The 16,017-nt window shown below is 52.0% G+C and overlaps 1 protein-coding gene across 1 annotated transcript; it reads left to right on the forward strand.

The window, feature by feature from the left end:
- Positions 1-349: 349 nt before the first annotated feature.
- On the forward strand, positions 350-13,454 carry ACVR1C (activin A receptor type 1C). The gene is made up of 9 exons (XM_015869234.2): positions 350-474; positions 5,669-5,899; positions 9,633-9,878; positions 10,777-11,007; positions 11,207-11,374; positions 12,080-12,236; positions 12,362-12,486; positions 12,748-12,878; positions 13,062-13,454. The coding sequence occupies exons 1-9, from the start codon at positions 402-404 to the stop codon at positions 13,185-13,187; spliced, it is 1,488 nt and encodes a 495-aa protein (XP_015724720.1). The 5' UTR covers positions 350-401; the 3' UTR covers positions 13,188-13,454.
- Positions 13,455-16,017: the final 2,563 nt, after the last annotated feature.

A 16,017-nucleotide genomic window follows, 5' to 3' on the forward strand; every position in this document is an offset into this window, starting at 1 on the left:
GGGGAAGCGGTGCCGGACCTCACAGGTGCCTTTTCCAACCTGAGCGATTCTGTGACTGCCCGGTGTCCGCGGAACGGTCTGACAGCGCCGAACGGGAACGTACCGAACCGCATCTCCGTGTACAGCCACGAACGAACCCACCGCGCAGCAGAGCAGCTCCGCTCACTGCCCTCCGTGGCTCGTTGCGGTGCGGGGCCGCCCCTCCCGGCGCTGCCCGCCCCCCGGCCCGGCCCGGTGTCCCGCCCCCCCGGCAGCACCTCCCGCGGGCGGGCTCGGCCCGGTGGCCCCGGGGAAGGTGGTGCCGGGTGGTGCCGGGCGGCCCCTCCCCGCAGCGCTATAGCACGGAGCGGCCGGTGGGACGCGAGGGCTGCGGGCTGCGGCCCCGACGTGGATGCGCGGCGATGCGGCGGGCGCCGAACTCAGCGCTGCGGGCGGCGCTGCCGCTGCTGGGCGCCGCCGTGTGGCTGTGCGCAGGTAGGGGGCGGCGGGGGGCGATGGGGGGCGGTGGGGTTTATCGGGGCCGTTCGGTGCCCGCGACCCCCGGGCCGGCACTCGGTGAGTCGTGCCGCTGCCTGGTCGGGGTCAGCGTTGTTTCTCGGGAGGTTAAAGAGCTTAATGCATTTAATTATGATCAACATGTATCCGCTAGAAATAGGTCAGGTGGGATTTACGGGGAATAGCCGGTCCGGCGCTGCTTCCAGCCCACGCTTCCAGGCGCTGCTGTCCCTTACGTTCCCGATCAAGGGGTTCTGATGGGCTGTACCTGCTGCATCTCTTCCCGTAGTGTGTCAGTGTTTGCTTGGTGTTCCCCTGGGGCTCAGAGATTGTGGCGTGCTCCATCCCATCCCATCACCACCAACAGAGCAATGTGCCAGCTGCTCCCTTCACAGCACTACGGGGTGTTCACTCTATCTGTTCTTTCCTTTAAAAGCTAACCCCGGGTCTCAGCTGCTGACTTACAGGGCGACGTTTATCTTTAAGGCTCAGCAGCACAGCGTGCAGAAGAACAGATGTGAGTTACTCTGCTGGGCTCTCTGCACTTTGCTTTTCTCTCACTGTTTCCACCGTGGGAGTTTCTTGGTGCGATGCTCAGATTGCTGCCACAAAAGTGCTTACAGCCCCAGCTGATGGGAAGGACCAAAGCCTCTCGTATCCAAGAGCTTGTGTGATCCCTCCTGGGAGGGAGGAGTTGGCTCTATCGTTGGATTCAACCATCGTGCATGGCTTTGTTCTCTTGGGTCGCTATGGGTTTGTTCTCTGTTCTTCCCACCTTGTTGGTTGTCTGTCTCTTCAGCGAGGCTGAGAACCACACCAGACACTGCAGGGTCCTGAGGAGCTCTCACTGCATCTCAGTACTCTGGGCCAGTTATGGGTGTGCTGCTCTTCTCACAGCTGTGAGAGCTGATGCTCTTTTCCATTGCTTTTACAAAAGGAAAACTTGAACAGTGGAGGAAAAAAAAAAAAGGTTTATGAAAGCAATGGGAATGCTGAGTGCTCGATGGTCAGTGAGTTGGGCTGTGCTGAGTGCCAGGCCCGGTGCTGTGAGCACTGGGTGGTCTGTAGGGAGCGGTCAGACGGGCGGCTGTGGGTGGGATGCAGTGGGACACAACGTGGGGCAGGTTCAGGGCCTCAGCAGCCACTGTGGATGGCTGTCCAGGGCTTGGTCTGAACTGGTGTGGATGGCTGACCCAGGTTAGGTATAGGTCAGTGTGTATGGCTGTCCCAGCCTCAGTCCAGACCCGTGCTCTGCCTGAGGAGCACTCGGTACCATTGGGGGTTACAGGGCAGTGACGTGGAAGTGTGAGCAGGGGGCAGATAGCAGGGATGAGCTGCTTGGGTAATAACTCCATCCCAGGTCAGAAATGCAGCTTCCCCCCTCACAGCTCTCTGCTGTCAGGCTCTGCAGAGAGCAAAGTCCGAGCTGGAGGCTGAGGAGGCAGCACCTCTGTGCTGGATATGGCTCCTGAAGTGATCTTCTCCAGCACAGATGATCTTTGCACGTTCTGTTTTTCTTACACAGGTGGCATTTTACCTCTCTGTTGTTGGTTCATCTTCAGTTCAGCAGCGGCAAGAATAAGTAACATGCGTTGAATTGGATTGCAGGCATCTTGGGCAGGACGCAGAACCCCACACCCTCCATCATCATGTGGGCACTGTGGAATGGGGCAAAACTGCAGGCAGTTCAGTAACAGAGATACTTCAGGTTTCCAAGTGTCGATCTGAACTACTTTGCTCTTCTTGTTGTAGTAGTTTCAAAGCATTCAAATCTCCATCTCCAAAGCCAGGTTTCCAAGGACAGCTGTTCTCCAGCAGCTCCTTCCTGCAGCAAAGCATCTTGTGCTGCTCCAGGGCGCAGGGGGGGGTGCACTTGTCTAATGACTTCTTTGAATGCACTGATGCTTCATAGGATGGGAAATGGTGGCCTTAAGTTGTCCCAGAGGTGGGTTATGGTGGGTATGAGGAATGATTCCTTCTCCAAAGAGCAGTCAGGCATTGGCACAGCTGCCCAGGGAATGAGAGTCACCATCCCTGGGGGTGTCCCAGAGCCGTGGGGATGTGGCACTGAGGGATGTGGGCAGTGGGCATGGGGGGCGGGTGGGGTTGGATGGACTTCCAGCCTTTATAACTCTGTGATTCTGTGATTCATCCCAAGGGGTGAAGGTAAGACCTACACCTAATGCTGCTGGGGAAAGGGACTGATCCCATTCATCTTAGTGTCAGCCACGATTTCTTTATAAGACTCCACAGAACTGCGCAGTTCTGAGCTGGTCTCACCCCCATTCCTGCTCTGTGCCCATTGCAATGTGCCACCCGTGTCTGGCCTGGTGCCGGCAGTAGTTCCCTGCTCCTCCTAATGGGGATGGGGACATTGTGCAGCATGGCTGCCCCTAGGCCACCCCTGCCACGGCAGCAGCAGACATGGAACCCACTGCCACATTCAGCTGCACGTGGCTGTAAGATGCTCTGCTCAGCCGCTCGTGGCCCTGCATGAGAGGGATGGGATGGCCGCATGTAAAGGTGAGAGAGCTCTGCCTCACGGCAGCACATTTCTTTACACGTAATCCATGTCTGTGGTCAGATTTTGTTTTGAAGCACTCTGCTGCCTGGTAGGTGCAGTCAGGATCTGCTCACCGTTGTGGATAGTGCCAGATTACGACTTAATGGAGGATTTACTGCCGTGCTAATCTGCATAGTGAGGAGTCTGCACTACATGCAGAGCTCACAGGAGGCAGCAAGTTCCCTCCTCCTGTAGCTTCAGCCCATACTTTGTGCCACGCTGCCAGTCAAACTATGCCACATGCGTTCTATTCTTTCCATTTAACTTCCAAACCTGCACTGCATATCTCTGCTTGCTTTAACTGTTTGCTCTGTCCTTAAGCTGGTGTCTGAATTCATGTTCTTCCATCTGTTGCAATTCCTTTTGCAAGAACAGCTACGAGATCTGGTTTAGTGGTTTGCTGTAGCTACGGTAATGGGAGGATGGTTGGACTGGATGATCTTGTAGGACCTTTCCAACCTTGTGGTTCTATGATTCTACGAACAGAAGAAAAAACACCCTTAAGAATGCTGAAGCCCGAAACACCTATTCCACATGGTCTCTCTACCTAGGAGTTGCTTTCCTTGTGAGTTTGGCACTGTGAACCCACCCACTGCACTGTGGCCCCTCTGGATAAGAGGCTGTGCAACCCCAGGGCCCATCCCGTCCCTGTGTGGGGACATGGGGCTGTGGGAAGGCTGCATGTGGGGCCAGAGGCTGCTGGATGCCTGGCATAGCTCCATGGGGCCGCAGGATTTCGCTTGTCCTCTTTCTCCTAATTTCTCAACAAGAGAATGCAGTGTGTTAAGGGAAATGTTGCTATGCTTGAGTAAATAATGGAGTTGTTCTTGTTACTGCATTAAGATTGCCTTGTTTTGAAATCTGGGAATGCATTTTCCTCCCACCCCTTTGATCCTTTTCTTTTAAGCCCTTCTTGTCCATCAGCTGTCGTGGTCAGGGAACCATCCCCTCCTCTTCTGCACAGTGGGGCATTGGTGGCTGCAGGAGCACCAGGCAGCAGCTGAGGGGCTGCTCAGTGGAGAAACAGGACAGGGTGCTGGCAGTGGGGACTGTCAGGGCCAGAGCAGAGCTGGAGGGAGCTGCTGGAGGGGGTTTTATCTGGGGGCTGAATGCCTCCACTTTCAGAGGCTGCGGTGTCGTGTTGGGGCTGTACTGACACTTTGTGCCCATGAACTTCTTGTTCTGTGTGGTGTAATGGTATCTTGCAGAAAGAGCTCTGCAGGGAAAAGCCCCGATTTCAGTGGTGGGCAGTGAGTTGGATGGGTTGGTTTCAAGCAAAACATTCAGAATGAATAGAAAAAATGGACCCGGGCTCTCCAATAGACCACTCTGAGCACAGCAGCAGGAAATGACGACCTTCACATGGCAGTGCTCCACTCTCCCTGCAGCGAGGCTGGCTGCTGGACATCATGTATGTGAGCTCCAGCCCCTGGCTCCAGGTGGAAGGGTGAAGCCCTTCATTTGGGCAATAATTGATGGCCCCAGCTTGGTCAGAGCGGACTCACAGGGCTCCGGGGCGCCTTTCTCTCCCTCTGCATTCATCTGAAGCCACCCACGGAGCGTTAGGATATAGATAAAGCAGTTATCTACTGTGAATGGCATTGGAAAGACCATTTCCTATTTTATTTTTAGCCCTGAGAAGGTGAGAGAAAGCAGCATAATGGCATGTCTGAATCACTGAAGACCCTGCAGCAGTCATTTATTTTCATTTCCTCAAGTAATGCTTTTGTTTTGCAGCATCGGTGACGAAGTGTTTTCCCTCCTGAGGTCTCCTTTCCCTGGGTGTGCTGGGTCTCACCCCTGCCCACCCCAGGACCATGACAGTGTATCTCAGGGCAGTTCACTGAGTGGCTGTGCTTGCTCCCTGCACAGAGCTGCAGCCAGCCCTGCCTGCTTTCAGGCAGGTTAAACATGGACATATGGTGCCAAGGAAGTTTGTAAGGCCTGAGCTGAGGATAAACACCACAAGCTGTTCCTTGTAGCATGGGATGAAGATTCCTGTATAGACAACAAATGGTGTGGCAGTGACAGAAATCGGATTCGTGGTGATGTCTGTCAGGGCTTGCTCTGCCTTGGCTGCCTTCCTCCTCAGATGTGGGTATGGGATGCACAAGGTTACACAGAGGGATGTGCGCTCTCTGCATTCATCTTCTGCTGGCTGGGTGTGATGGCACAGCCTGGTGGAGCTCCCGGCTTGGTCAGGTGGTGCCCCACAGGGAGGACCGCAGTGTGTGTGGGGCTGTGCTGCCTTCCTGAGCATGGCTTAGCGATGGAACGGTGCTCTTGTGGCCCTGATGGCCATCCTAGATTTGACTTATTGTCAATTGACTTACTGACATAATGATCTGGCTTTTTAGATGTCATCTTTAAGTGAAATAAATAGTGCTCTGCAGCCTGCCCCAGTTCCCAAAGCAACAGGATGGATGCATGGATAATGCTTTTTTATCCTGTGCAGACCCAGGTTGCGTCACAGAGCAGAGTTCCATCTTGCAGGTACCCAGGGGGGGGGGTGTTTCAGGGCATCCCACGAGCCCACAGTGGGGCAGGGCAGGTGTGCAGGATGCTGCAGGAGCACTGCCCACTCCATCCTCACACAACCGTGTGTTTCAGGGCTGCAGTGCGTGTGCCAGCTGTGCGAGCACACCAACTTCACCTGCCAGACAGAAGGAGCGTGCTGGGCCTCGGTCATGCTGACCAACGGCAAGGAGGAGGTGATCAAATCCTGTGTGTCCCTCCCGGAGCTCAATGCCCAGGTCTTCTGCCACAGCTCCAAGAACATCACCAAGACCGAGTGCTGCTACACCGACTTCTGCAATAACATCACCCTCCGCCTGCCCATAGGTATGTGCTGTGGCACTCGGGTGCCTGTGCTGGTGTGGGCTGAGGGGGCTGGCAGCAGAACTGAAGCTGGTGAGGGGGGGTTAGTCCTCGTGTGTCAGCAAGCAGGTAAGTTTGCCTGTAGCTTTTGGTTTGTGCAGTGCAGGGTATGGGGCAGCCCTACTCAGAGCTCAGTCGGTGTCAGCCGTCCCTGCCCAGCAGACAGGAGGCGAAATTCCTGCCTCCAGGGGATGGAGGAGCTGAGTTCACCACACGGTGCTGGAGCCTGCTGTGCTCACAGCTGAGTGATGGAGTTGGTTCGGTCCTTTACAAAATGCATGTTTGCACTGGTAAAATACTTCACTCTTCTTTGTGTCTAATCCAAGCTTTACAATAAGCCGTCAAATACTCAGATTTATCACATGACACCTTTTTGTGTACTTAGAGCAGCTAGAGATCTTACAGGTAAGAAAGATGAGGATTAATGCGTAATTTACAGTTACAATTTGCACTCAAGCTGCTGTCATTAGCAGTATTGTGAAAGCACTCCATTAATACTTAGCAGAATGAAATGCTCCCATAACACTGTTCTATTCGTGAGCTATAGGCAGGTGGCCACAGGGAAAGGGTGGGAGGAGTGCTGTGAATCCCATCCTTGGGGATGAGCTGTGGCTGCTGCTCATGGCTAAGGGTTGTTCAGGTGCACATCTTCCAGCTGACAGCAGGAGGGAGATGCCAGTGGTAGCCGAGCTCCTGAAATGCAGAAACGTAGAATCCTTGGAGTTGGAAGGGACCTCTAAGGGCCATTTAGTCCAACTCCCCTGTAGTGCACAGGGATACCACAGCTAAGTCAGGTTGCCCAGGGCCTGGTCCAGCCTCGCCTTGAAAGTCTCCAGGGATGGGGCTCCACCCCATCACTAGGTAACCTCTTCCAGTGCCTCCCCACCCTCACTGTGAAAGACTTTTTCCTTATATCTAGCCTCAGCTTGGGGCCATTTCCCCTTGTTCTGTCACCACAAACCCTGCTAAAGTGTCCGTTCCTTCTTTCCTGTCTCTCCCCTTTAGATACTGACAGGCTGCTCTCAGGTCACCTTGCAGCCTTCTCTTCTCCATCTGCACAGCCCCAGCTCTCAGCCTGTCCTCATAGGAGAGCTGTTCCATTCTGTAGATAATGATATTCCATTATATTTACCTGTATGAAAGTGCCTCAAGACACCAAAACCAAAACCTATCTGTGCATCCCATTCACCTGAGTGTCAGCATTCATGAAGTCGGACACTGCTGTATGAGAGCTTTTACAAGTTTCACGTTATGAAATGTGAACCTTGTAAAACTGGCATTAATTGTCTGTTATTGAGCAGGATGACAACACTACACTTTGCTTTCCCAGCACTAATTTGGTCCAGAATAGAGTTAGGAGGAAGCTGCAGATGGCGAGTGAAGAGGTTTTCCAGTAACTTCCCGGAATGCAGTGATGGATAAGAGCAGGGAGGATGGAGAATGGAGCAAAAAGAGAAGAGGCTGGGAAATATTGTGGTGTATTTTCCTCCCTTCCATGTGGCCACTTCGGTTCCTCGGGGTGGATGAGTTTGGGATCCGGTGCTGGAGTGCAGCGCTGGCAGTGTGTGTTACTGCGGGTTGTGTTGTGTCGCAGCAAATTCACCCAGTTGGCCGCTTTCTGCTTTGTTTTCTGATAAATGCATTTTGATGTGTGGCGGCCTGGCCATCAGGATGGGGTCAGGAGTGGAAAAAGCAGGGCGAGGAGGAGCTGCTGTGCCCAGCTCCCACCCGCGCCCACTGCCTGAACTCATTTCCTCCTCACATCCACGCGGTTCTGTGCTGCGCCACCACCGCAGCCATTGGGATGATCTCCTTGGGATGGTCACCATGAGAACCCCCCGCAGGCGGTGCTGCAGCCTTCATGGTGCACACCTCTCCTGTCCCACATTCGTGTCCTCTGCAGGGATTTGTAGGAGCGCAGCCGTTGGAAGGGAAGGGGGGCAGGGGGGACGGGGGCAGGGAAGCAGCAATTTAGATAATGCGCGTGTTTATCTCACAGCTGTAACCCTGATGGCTTTCCTTGACCCTCAGCACCTCCAGCAGCCCTTCCCCAGCTGCTTTCTGGATGTCCCAAAAGTCTGCAGTCATGGAATTCTGCATTAAGTGCAATGTATTTCCTTACAGCATTGGGAAGAATTGGGGTTTATTTTTCTTTTCTTTTTTTCTTTATGTCTTTTTCCCATCTCTGAGCAATTTGGTAACTGAAATATGGCTAGTTTAGTGCTTGTAGAAGCCTTAAGGCGACATGTCAAAAGCCAGGCAGGCACTGTGTGTGAGAATGTCTTTTCCATGGGAAGGAAGAGAACCATCCTTCTTTTTTCCTGCCTAAAAGCGCTCCTGTTTACACCACTTGGAAGAGAGCTGCACCACATTGTGAAACTGCTGGAGATTGCCAGATGTTCTATTTTTGTTTCATACATGACAACACATCTGCAGGGCCTATTCTCGATCAGTAAGTCAACAATACATTAGAAACGAGCTTGCGACATGTTGTGATTAATGGTGTTGATTTTAGTGCTTTAGGTAGCCACAAGAGATTTTCTTATTGCCCAGAGAGTTGAGCGTTGCACAATTCTGTAAACATTACCACACTTATGTGGTGATTTGGTCCCGAATTGCTGCTGTACGGCATGTGCTGTGTGTTTTGCACTGGCACTGTTTGTCCACCCCCGGGATGTGGTTTTGCTGGGACAGCCCCGGCTGTGAGCCTAGAAGTGGGGATGTGCCTGCAGGAGCTGCACGGTGGGGTCAGTGCTGGGGGGTGCAGCAGAAACCGCAGTGCTGATAATTCCCCAGCCTCCTATTCTATATCCTATATATCCATATATCCTCCATATATCCTGTATGGAGAAGCGGGTTCCAGCTATATATCCATATATCCTCCTATATGGAGGAGCAGGTTCCAGCTGCTCCTCCCAGCAGCCTTCCCTGGGCAGTGGGCCTCTGTGTCCCACTGGAGCTCAGTGCAGACCCCAACCTGTTCTGGGCACCCCAGCACTCCAATCCCTCCCCTTCTGTGCTCAAGCCCCCTGACCTGCAGCAGCATCTCAGAGCAGACCTGTAAGTGCTCTCTGGATGGAGAGAGGCTCTTGGCGCTCTATAGCTGCTTCAGGGCTGACTCTGTGGGGTGTGAGGTGCACGGTTCCCCAGCCTTTGATAGCCTGTGGTCCGCTGTGGGGTACTTGTGCTTCAGTGTGTTTTGATTCTGAGTGGTTGGTTATTTATTTTTTATTTATTTAGATTACTCACAACTACTTGGGCCTTAGGAGTCTGTGTATGGGTGTGCAATCCCCTAGTGATGTGTTCCTGCAGCCTCTTGCTATGTGCTATCCCATATAATTTTAAAGCAGAAAGTGGTGTAGGACAGTCCCATTTCCTGACCCTTGTAAAACACAGCTTTGTGAGCCCAAGTTTTTAAAGTGTTCTGTCTTAAGAATCCTGTCATTGCCTCATTGGTTAGATCTATGCATGTCCCACACCCATTAGGCATTAGGGAGGCAGCTTCTCCAAGGCTTTGTGTTTGGCTGGGCTGGCACTGAGTAATCCATGCATAAACCCAAAGGAGCAGGCAGGGCCCTGTACACGTGGGCTGTGAGCCCGGCAGCGCCGCAGCATCGGGTCACAGCACAGCTCAGCCCTCAGCAGTCCCTCACTGACCATCTGTTTCTCCCACCTCTTCCCTTGTCTCTCCCTAAAGCCTCCGAGTCCCCCAGTCGTGCTGCCGTGGGTCCCGTGGTGCTGGCAGTGGCGGTGGCCGTGCCCATCTGTGTCCTGTCCCTGGCGGCAGTGCTGGCTGCCTGTACCTGCCAGGGCCGGCGCTGTGCCCGCAGCAGGATGAAGCCGCCCAATGTGGAGGAGCCACTCTCTGAGTGCAACCTGGTCAGCTCGGGAAAGACACTCAAGGACCTCATTTATGACATGACGACGTCTGGCTCCGGCTCTGGTATGTGGGTGTCTGTGTGTGCTGCGTCGCCAACCCATCAGCATCTGTCCTGCATCTGGGTGCTTCCAGCATCCTCCCCAAGGCACCAGGATACCATTACTGCATGCGCTTCTTTGGTGCAGAATCCCAACCTCTGTAACGTTTTCCCCTTCTCATACCCTGCCTGCTCTGCTGTTATTGAGAATGTACTAAGTCAGCGAATCGCAAATCCCCAGGTTCCACTTCATCTCCTTGGTGGCACATCTGGTGTGTGTGGCCCAATCTGCTGTAACTAGGATCCTTGTTTAGCCGAAAAAATGCACATATTGTGTTTAATCTTATTAATAGGTGAAAAATATGTAAAGGGTGCTGAGTCTAGTTGACCGTATTTTCCATGCCTGACTGAGGCATGGCCCAGTGGGAATCCAGGAGCACATGCAGAGCTCCATGTGCATGGAAATGACACAGAGGTCCGAGGAGTAACATCAGAGAACAAATGCAGGTTGGATGTTATTAATTCTGATGGTTTTTGCAATCCCAGCAGACAAGGGCAGAGCTGCTGCCATTGGGAGGGCAGAGAGCGGGTGTGCGTGCTCCAAGCGAGGAAAATGTTGGTATTTCATGGCCCCTGGGGATCTGGCCCATCTCTGAGAGGTGAATGTCACACAGAGCAGCCATGTGTCCCCGCTGTGTGCACCCTGTGCTGCCGGGCAGGGCGGTGTGGACTGCACTGTGTGCGCCGTGGCCTCGGCCACCTGATGTCCAGCAGAGGACGATGTGCTCCACCTGGAAAGCAAAATACCAAACTTGATCTGGGGAAATGTTGCTCTCTGCCAACTCAGTGGAAGACCTCTGACTTCAGCCCTGGAAAGCTGCAGGTGAACTGCTTCACCGATGCTGTGCTTTCTTTCTGAACCAGGCTTACCTCTGCTCGTACAGAGAACCATCGCCAGGACCATCGTTCTGCAGGAGATCGTAGGGAAGGGCCGCTTTGGAGAAGTGTGGCGTGGGAAATGGCGCGGGGAGGACGTGGCTGTGAAGATCTTCTCCTCGAGAGACGAGCGTTCCTGGTTCAGGGAGGCAGAAATCTACCAGACTGTGATGCTGCGCCATGAGAACATCCTGGGCTTCATCGCTGCAGACAACAAAGGTACGATGGCATTTCCTCATTCCATTTCACAACTGAAGGCTGGCTGGGAAGCAGACCGACACCACACATCTGCCTGGGGTGGGCTCTAGGTCTGGGGGCGGTCTGTGTGCTGGGGTGGGTGCTGCCCAAAGGGCACGGAGGGCTCCTCTGTGTGCCTTCTCCTCAGCCACAGCCACATCTCCTCGCTTCCTTTTGACAGACAATGGGACCTGGACTCAGCTGTGGCTCGTCTCTGAGTACCACGAGCAGGGCTCCCTGTTTGACTACCTGAACAGGGGCACGGTGACGGCGGAGGGCATGGTGAGGCTGGCACTGTCCATTGCCAGCGGCTTGGCACACCTACACATGGAGATTGTGGGCACGCAGGGTGAGCGCTCCTCTTCTTCCTCCTGATCCTAAACCTGTGTTGAGGGACTGCAGTGCTGCTGGCAGAAATGCGTATTGCTTAGCTGGCAGCAGAGCATTCTGCGTGCTCTTACAGTGCGAGAAACACTCTTAGCATAAGTGTACGTGATACAGTGCAAACAGAAGATAGGAAACAGTCATCCTGACTGAGTTTGCAATCCTCTCAGCTTTTGAAATGTAGATTTTGTGAGCTTCAGCACTGTTTTTTGGGGGGCAGCCCAGACAGAGCCTTCCTTGCCAGTCAGACACAAAGATCTGCTCTGTAATTGGACAAAGCTCTCCGCTGTTACGTGATGGCTCAGCAGTGTTGGTCAGGCTCTCCCAGGCACTGCTGGCCTGCTCCAGCTATCATAAGTGGGCGTCTGCATGAGCAACTGTTGGATGGTGCAACGATGGGCAGTTCCCTAAGTGACTTTGGGGTGGGAATGTTGCAGTTCTGTTCCTGAAATACAAATATTTGAACAAAAATTGTCCTCAAGGTCTCATTGTTGTTGTTTTTAATTGGACAGCGTTAAGCAGGACTTCACTTAGAATGGAATCGACTGTCATGTCTTTTACAAGGAATGGCACCAAAGCTGATTGCAGTTGTTTTTGTTTTGCTTGCTCATTATGATACAATTTGCTTTGTGGCCATCAGAACAGCCGGCGCTCTCCTTCCCATGAACAGGCAAACCGGCGATTGCTCACAGGGACCTGAAATCCAAGAACATCCTGGTGAAGAAGAACGAGAGCTGTGCCATCGCAGACCTGGGGCTGGCAGTGAAGCACGACTCTGTGCTCAACACCATCGATATCCCCCAGAACCCGCGGGTGGGGACAAGGAGGTATGGGTGCAGCAGGATGGGGCAGGAGACAGACAGCCCAGGGCTGGGGGTGGGGGGCTGTGAGGGCACTTCCAAGCCAACCATTCTGCTGTGGTGTGATCCTGTGACTTGTGTCCCCTTTAAAGGTACATGGCTCCTGAGATACTGGATGACACGATGAACACCAGCATCTTTGAGTCTTTCAAACGTGCGGACATCTACTCTCTTGGTCTGGTGTACTGGGAGATAGCACGGAGGTGTTGTGCTGGAGGTGAGCTGTCTGCCCTTGGCGTTTTGCAGTCTGGACTGCTTTTATCCTGAATGAGCACAGAGCAATTAAAGGAGCTGTGTCCCTGGCCCTGCACTCTCAATTATCTTGGCAGGATGCGGAGGTGGAAATAAATCTGTTGCTGAGCATTTGTTCTCCGCTGGGAAATGAGGTGGCTACAAAAGTTGCTCAGTTCCTTGTTGCCCATGAGAACATCAGCCATGTTTTTATCCAGCTTGTGACGTGTCTGCTGCATCTCTCTAGGGATCACTGAGGAGTACCAGCTGCCTTACTATGACGTTGTGCCTTCTGATCCCTCGATAGAAGATATGAGAAGGGTAGTTTGTGAGCAGAAACTCCGACCAAATATTCCAAACCAGTGGCAAAGCTGTGAGGTAAGAGCAGTTCTTTGGGAAGCTTCTCTAGGTGCAGACAGAGTTGCTCAGTGAGGCAGAGGGTGGTTAGTTTGGGTCTTAGTGAACAGCATGGCTGTTATGCTGCTGTCTCAGAGAGCTGTATTTGATGCCCCAGAGTTCTGTGGCAGCTCAGTTCTCCCCTATTCCCATGGCACTTTGCAGGCACTACGGGTGATGGGACGGATCATGCGGGAGTGCTGGTACGCCAATGGGGCTGCACGGCTCACTGCTCTGCGCATCAAGAAGACCATTTCACAGCTCTGTGTGCAGGAAGACTCCAAAATCTAATGGCTCCAGGCAGGAGGAGGGCACTGCGTCCTGCTGTCCATCTGTTGATGTGTGATATTATTCTTCTTGTTGGTCTACCTCATCTGACACAGGCCGGTATTTAAGTGCCCGGAACAGAGCGCTGCCTTCTGGCTTCACAGCTGGCCACTGGAAGGGGCTCATTTGGACCCACAGCTCTTGCTCTGTACAGCAAGCTGCTGGTTGGGCTGCATGAGGAAGATGGGATGCTAGGCAGAAAGGAGCTTTAAACACGTTGGTGTAAATGTACCTTTTCCTATTGTGCTTTCTACCCTTGTCAAGCCCAATGTACTGCAGATTGCTGGGACTGCTTAAAGCACGTCTGTAGGAGAAAGCACACACTTCATCCTCAAACCCAGCAAAAGACCAAACTTCATCAAGCTTTTTGTTGCTTTGATGCAGGGATCTGGAAAGGGGCTGTCAGTAAAATGCATTTCTAAATGCTGTATTTGTCATTACCTAAGCAAATAAGGTGAAAAAGGTTTTAAACTGAGGCAGGGTAGTTTAGGTTGGATCTTAGGAGGAAGTTTTTCCCCCAGAGGGTGGTGACACACTGTTCACAGGTTGCCCAAGGAGGCTGTGGATGCCCCATCCCTGCAGGCATTCAAGGCCAGGCTGGATGTGGCTCTGGGCAGCCTGGGCTGCTGGTTGGTGACCCTGCACACAGCAGGGGGTTGGAGCTGGGTGAGCACTGTGGGCCTTTGCAACCCAGGCCATTCTATGATTCTATGAAAATTCCACTGAGCATAAATATTGTGAACAAAAGCCTTTCTTGATTGTGGTTTTTTTTTTACCTTTTTTTAGTTGTCTCAGTTTCACACTCAGTATTACAGTTAGGAGTTGGAGCTATTTTGTTTTTTCATCTGAGCTGAGTGTATTGACCAAGGGCCGATTGATTTTTTACTAGGAAACACAGTGCAGGCAATAATTTTCTGGTGAAAACACAGGGATGGAATGGGAGAAATTCTACTGAAGCTGAGAAAGTGTTTATTTTTAAGCAGCTTCTTAGAAGTCTCTAAGGCCTCTGTCCCACTCCATGGCCCGTGTGTTTGGGTACAGTGCTCTCGTGCTTTTGATTGCCAGCATTACACCTTGTGCAACAATCTTGTTTCTGCAGGTGTTTCTAAATCCGGGAGGTCAGAGAAGCTAAACGCAGGGATGTCCCCATGTAGTGAAGGTCTGCAGAAATCTGGAGTAGCAGCACAGCTCTGTGGAAGTGAGATTTTGGCTAATTATGGTCCTTAAGCTCAGTATTTGTCATGAAACCTCATGAACAGGGGTTTCTGTGTGGAGGAATGGGCTGAACTTCTGATGGGCATGGTGATCAGTGTTATCAATATTGCGTGTTTCCTTCTGATGCACAAATGAGGATTTTATGGGCACCCATGGATGCTAATTGCCCCATAAATAGGATGTAGTGAAATGTGTCTCCTTGAAGAACTTCTATCTGCTTCTGCTTGTGTTGAGCAGCACAAACCTTTGCCTTGTTTCATGGTCTGTTTGCTGAATGGTGAGTGTACTTCTACCAGATTGCCAGTGGAATTTGCCTAGCTTGCTTTCTGAGATGTAATCAAAGTCATCGGATAGATTTTACTCTCTGTACCATGTACTACTGTACCATGAGCCCACAACAAAACATATGTCACCCTTTCCCTCCACGTAAAGACTCTGTTTAAAAACAGAGGTTATACTCAGTTACTTCTTTGCTCCTTATGGAGCCCTGGGCTTCTTAAGAGACTCGACTATCCTCTGCTTACTAATCTGCACTTAAAGCACCTACTCTTCAGCTCCCGGAATGTTTCAGGCCTGTGGATGCTGGAGGCTGCTCATCGCCCAGCCCTCCCAGCCCATCTAACCCAATATTCTCACCTGGGGGAGTTACTGTATCTATTCTTCAGTTTCCTAGTAGTAAAAACCTACAATGTCACATGCAGAACGTGAACCGAAAGGGAGAGTTAATTACCGAACATTTTCCCAGGCACCTCGTTTATTTCATGTCTCCTTAAGTCTTCCCCATGAAGTACCCCACGAGAAACACAACCTGTTGTAATCTCTTTTGCACTTTGCTATTTTGCACTCCACTGGACTCATTCCCTCACATAACCCCATACCAAATCCCATGGCACACCGCTTATGTCTGTTGGGAAGTGGGGAGGCACTGCTCTGTGTGCTCAGAACCTTTTATGGGTGTATGGGAGGAAAGCAGGCAGAGGTACAGTGCATTTCTGCAGGACATAAGACATGTGCAATAAGTTGTAACCAAAGGCTCTGAATGTATTTTTGGCACAAATAGGCCGATGGTATTTTGAATGTAGCTACCACCTTTGTGTCTAAGTCTGCTGTGGGTTTTTCAGTCCCCAAAGAGAACTGCGTAGCGTTTTGCCATACTCAAAAAGCAGCTCGAGTTGTCTGTTTTATACAGAAGCATTCATGTTTTACCTGGAAGGACTGCAATCTTTTAGAATGTAGTGATGAAATTCAACCTGCACCTTGTGAGATTCCCAGTCCTGTGAATACTGCAGCAAGTTCTTCTTGAAACTGTTGCTAAAGCTGCTGCTGGATGTAAATAATTTGTTGAGATGCTGTATTTTGTATGCGTATTTTACAGGCCAATATCCTCAGAAAGGTGCGGAGATTTTAATAAATTGAGCACACACTGCTGTTGTGTTGCCATGAAGTGCAGAGCTCTGTTTGTTGTCTGTGCTGGGAGGGTAATGGGAAGGGCTGAGGTGCTCATAGGCAGCCATGGGGCTGTGCGCCCAAAGGATGGAAGGCTGAGGGGGGGTCTGAGCAGCGCTGACCCACACCTGAA

The sequence above is a fragment of the Coturnix japonica genome, chromosome 7 (genome assembly GCF_001577835.2).
Source record: "Coturnix japonica isolate 7356 chromosome 7, Coturnix japonica 2.1, whole genome shotgun sequence".
Taxonomy (NCBI): Eukaryota; Metazoa; Chordata; class Aves; order Galliformes; family Phasianidae; genus Coturnix; species Coturnix japonica.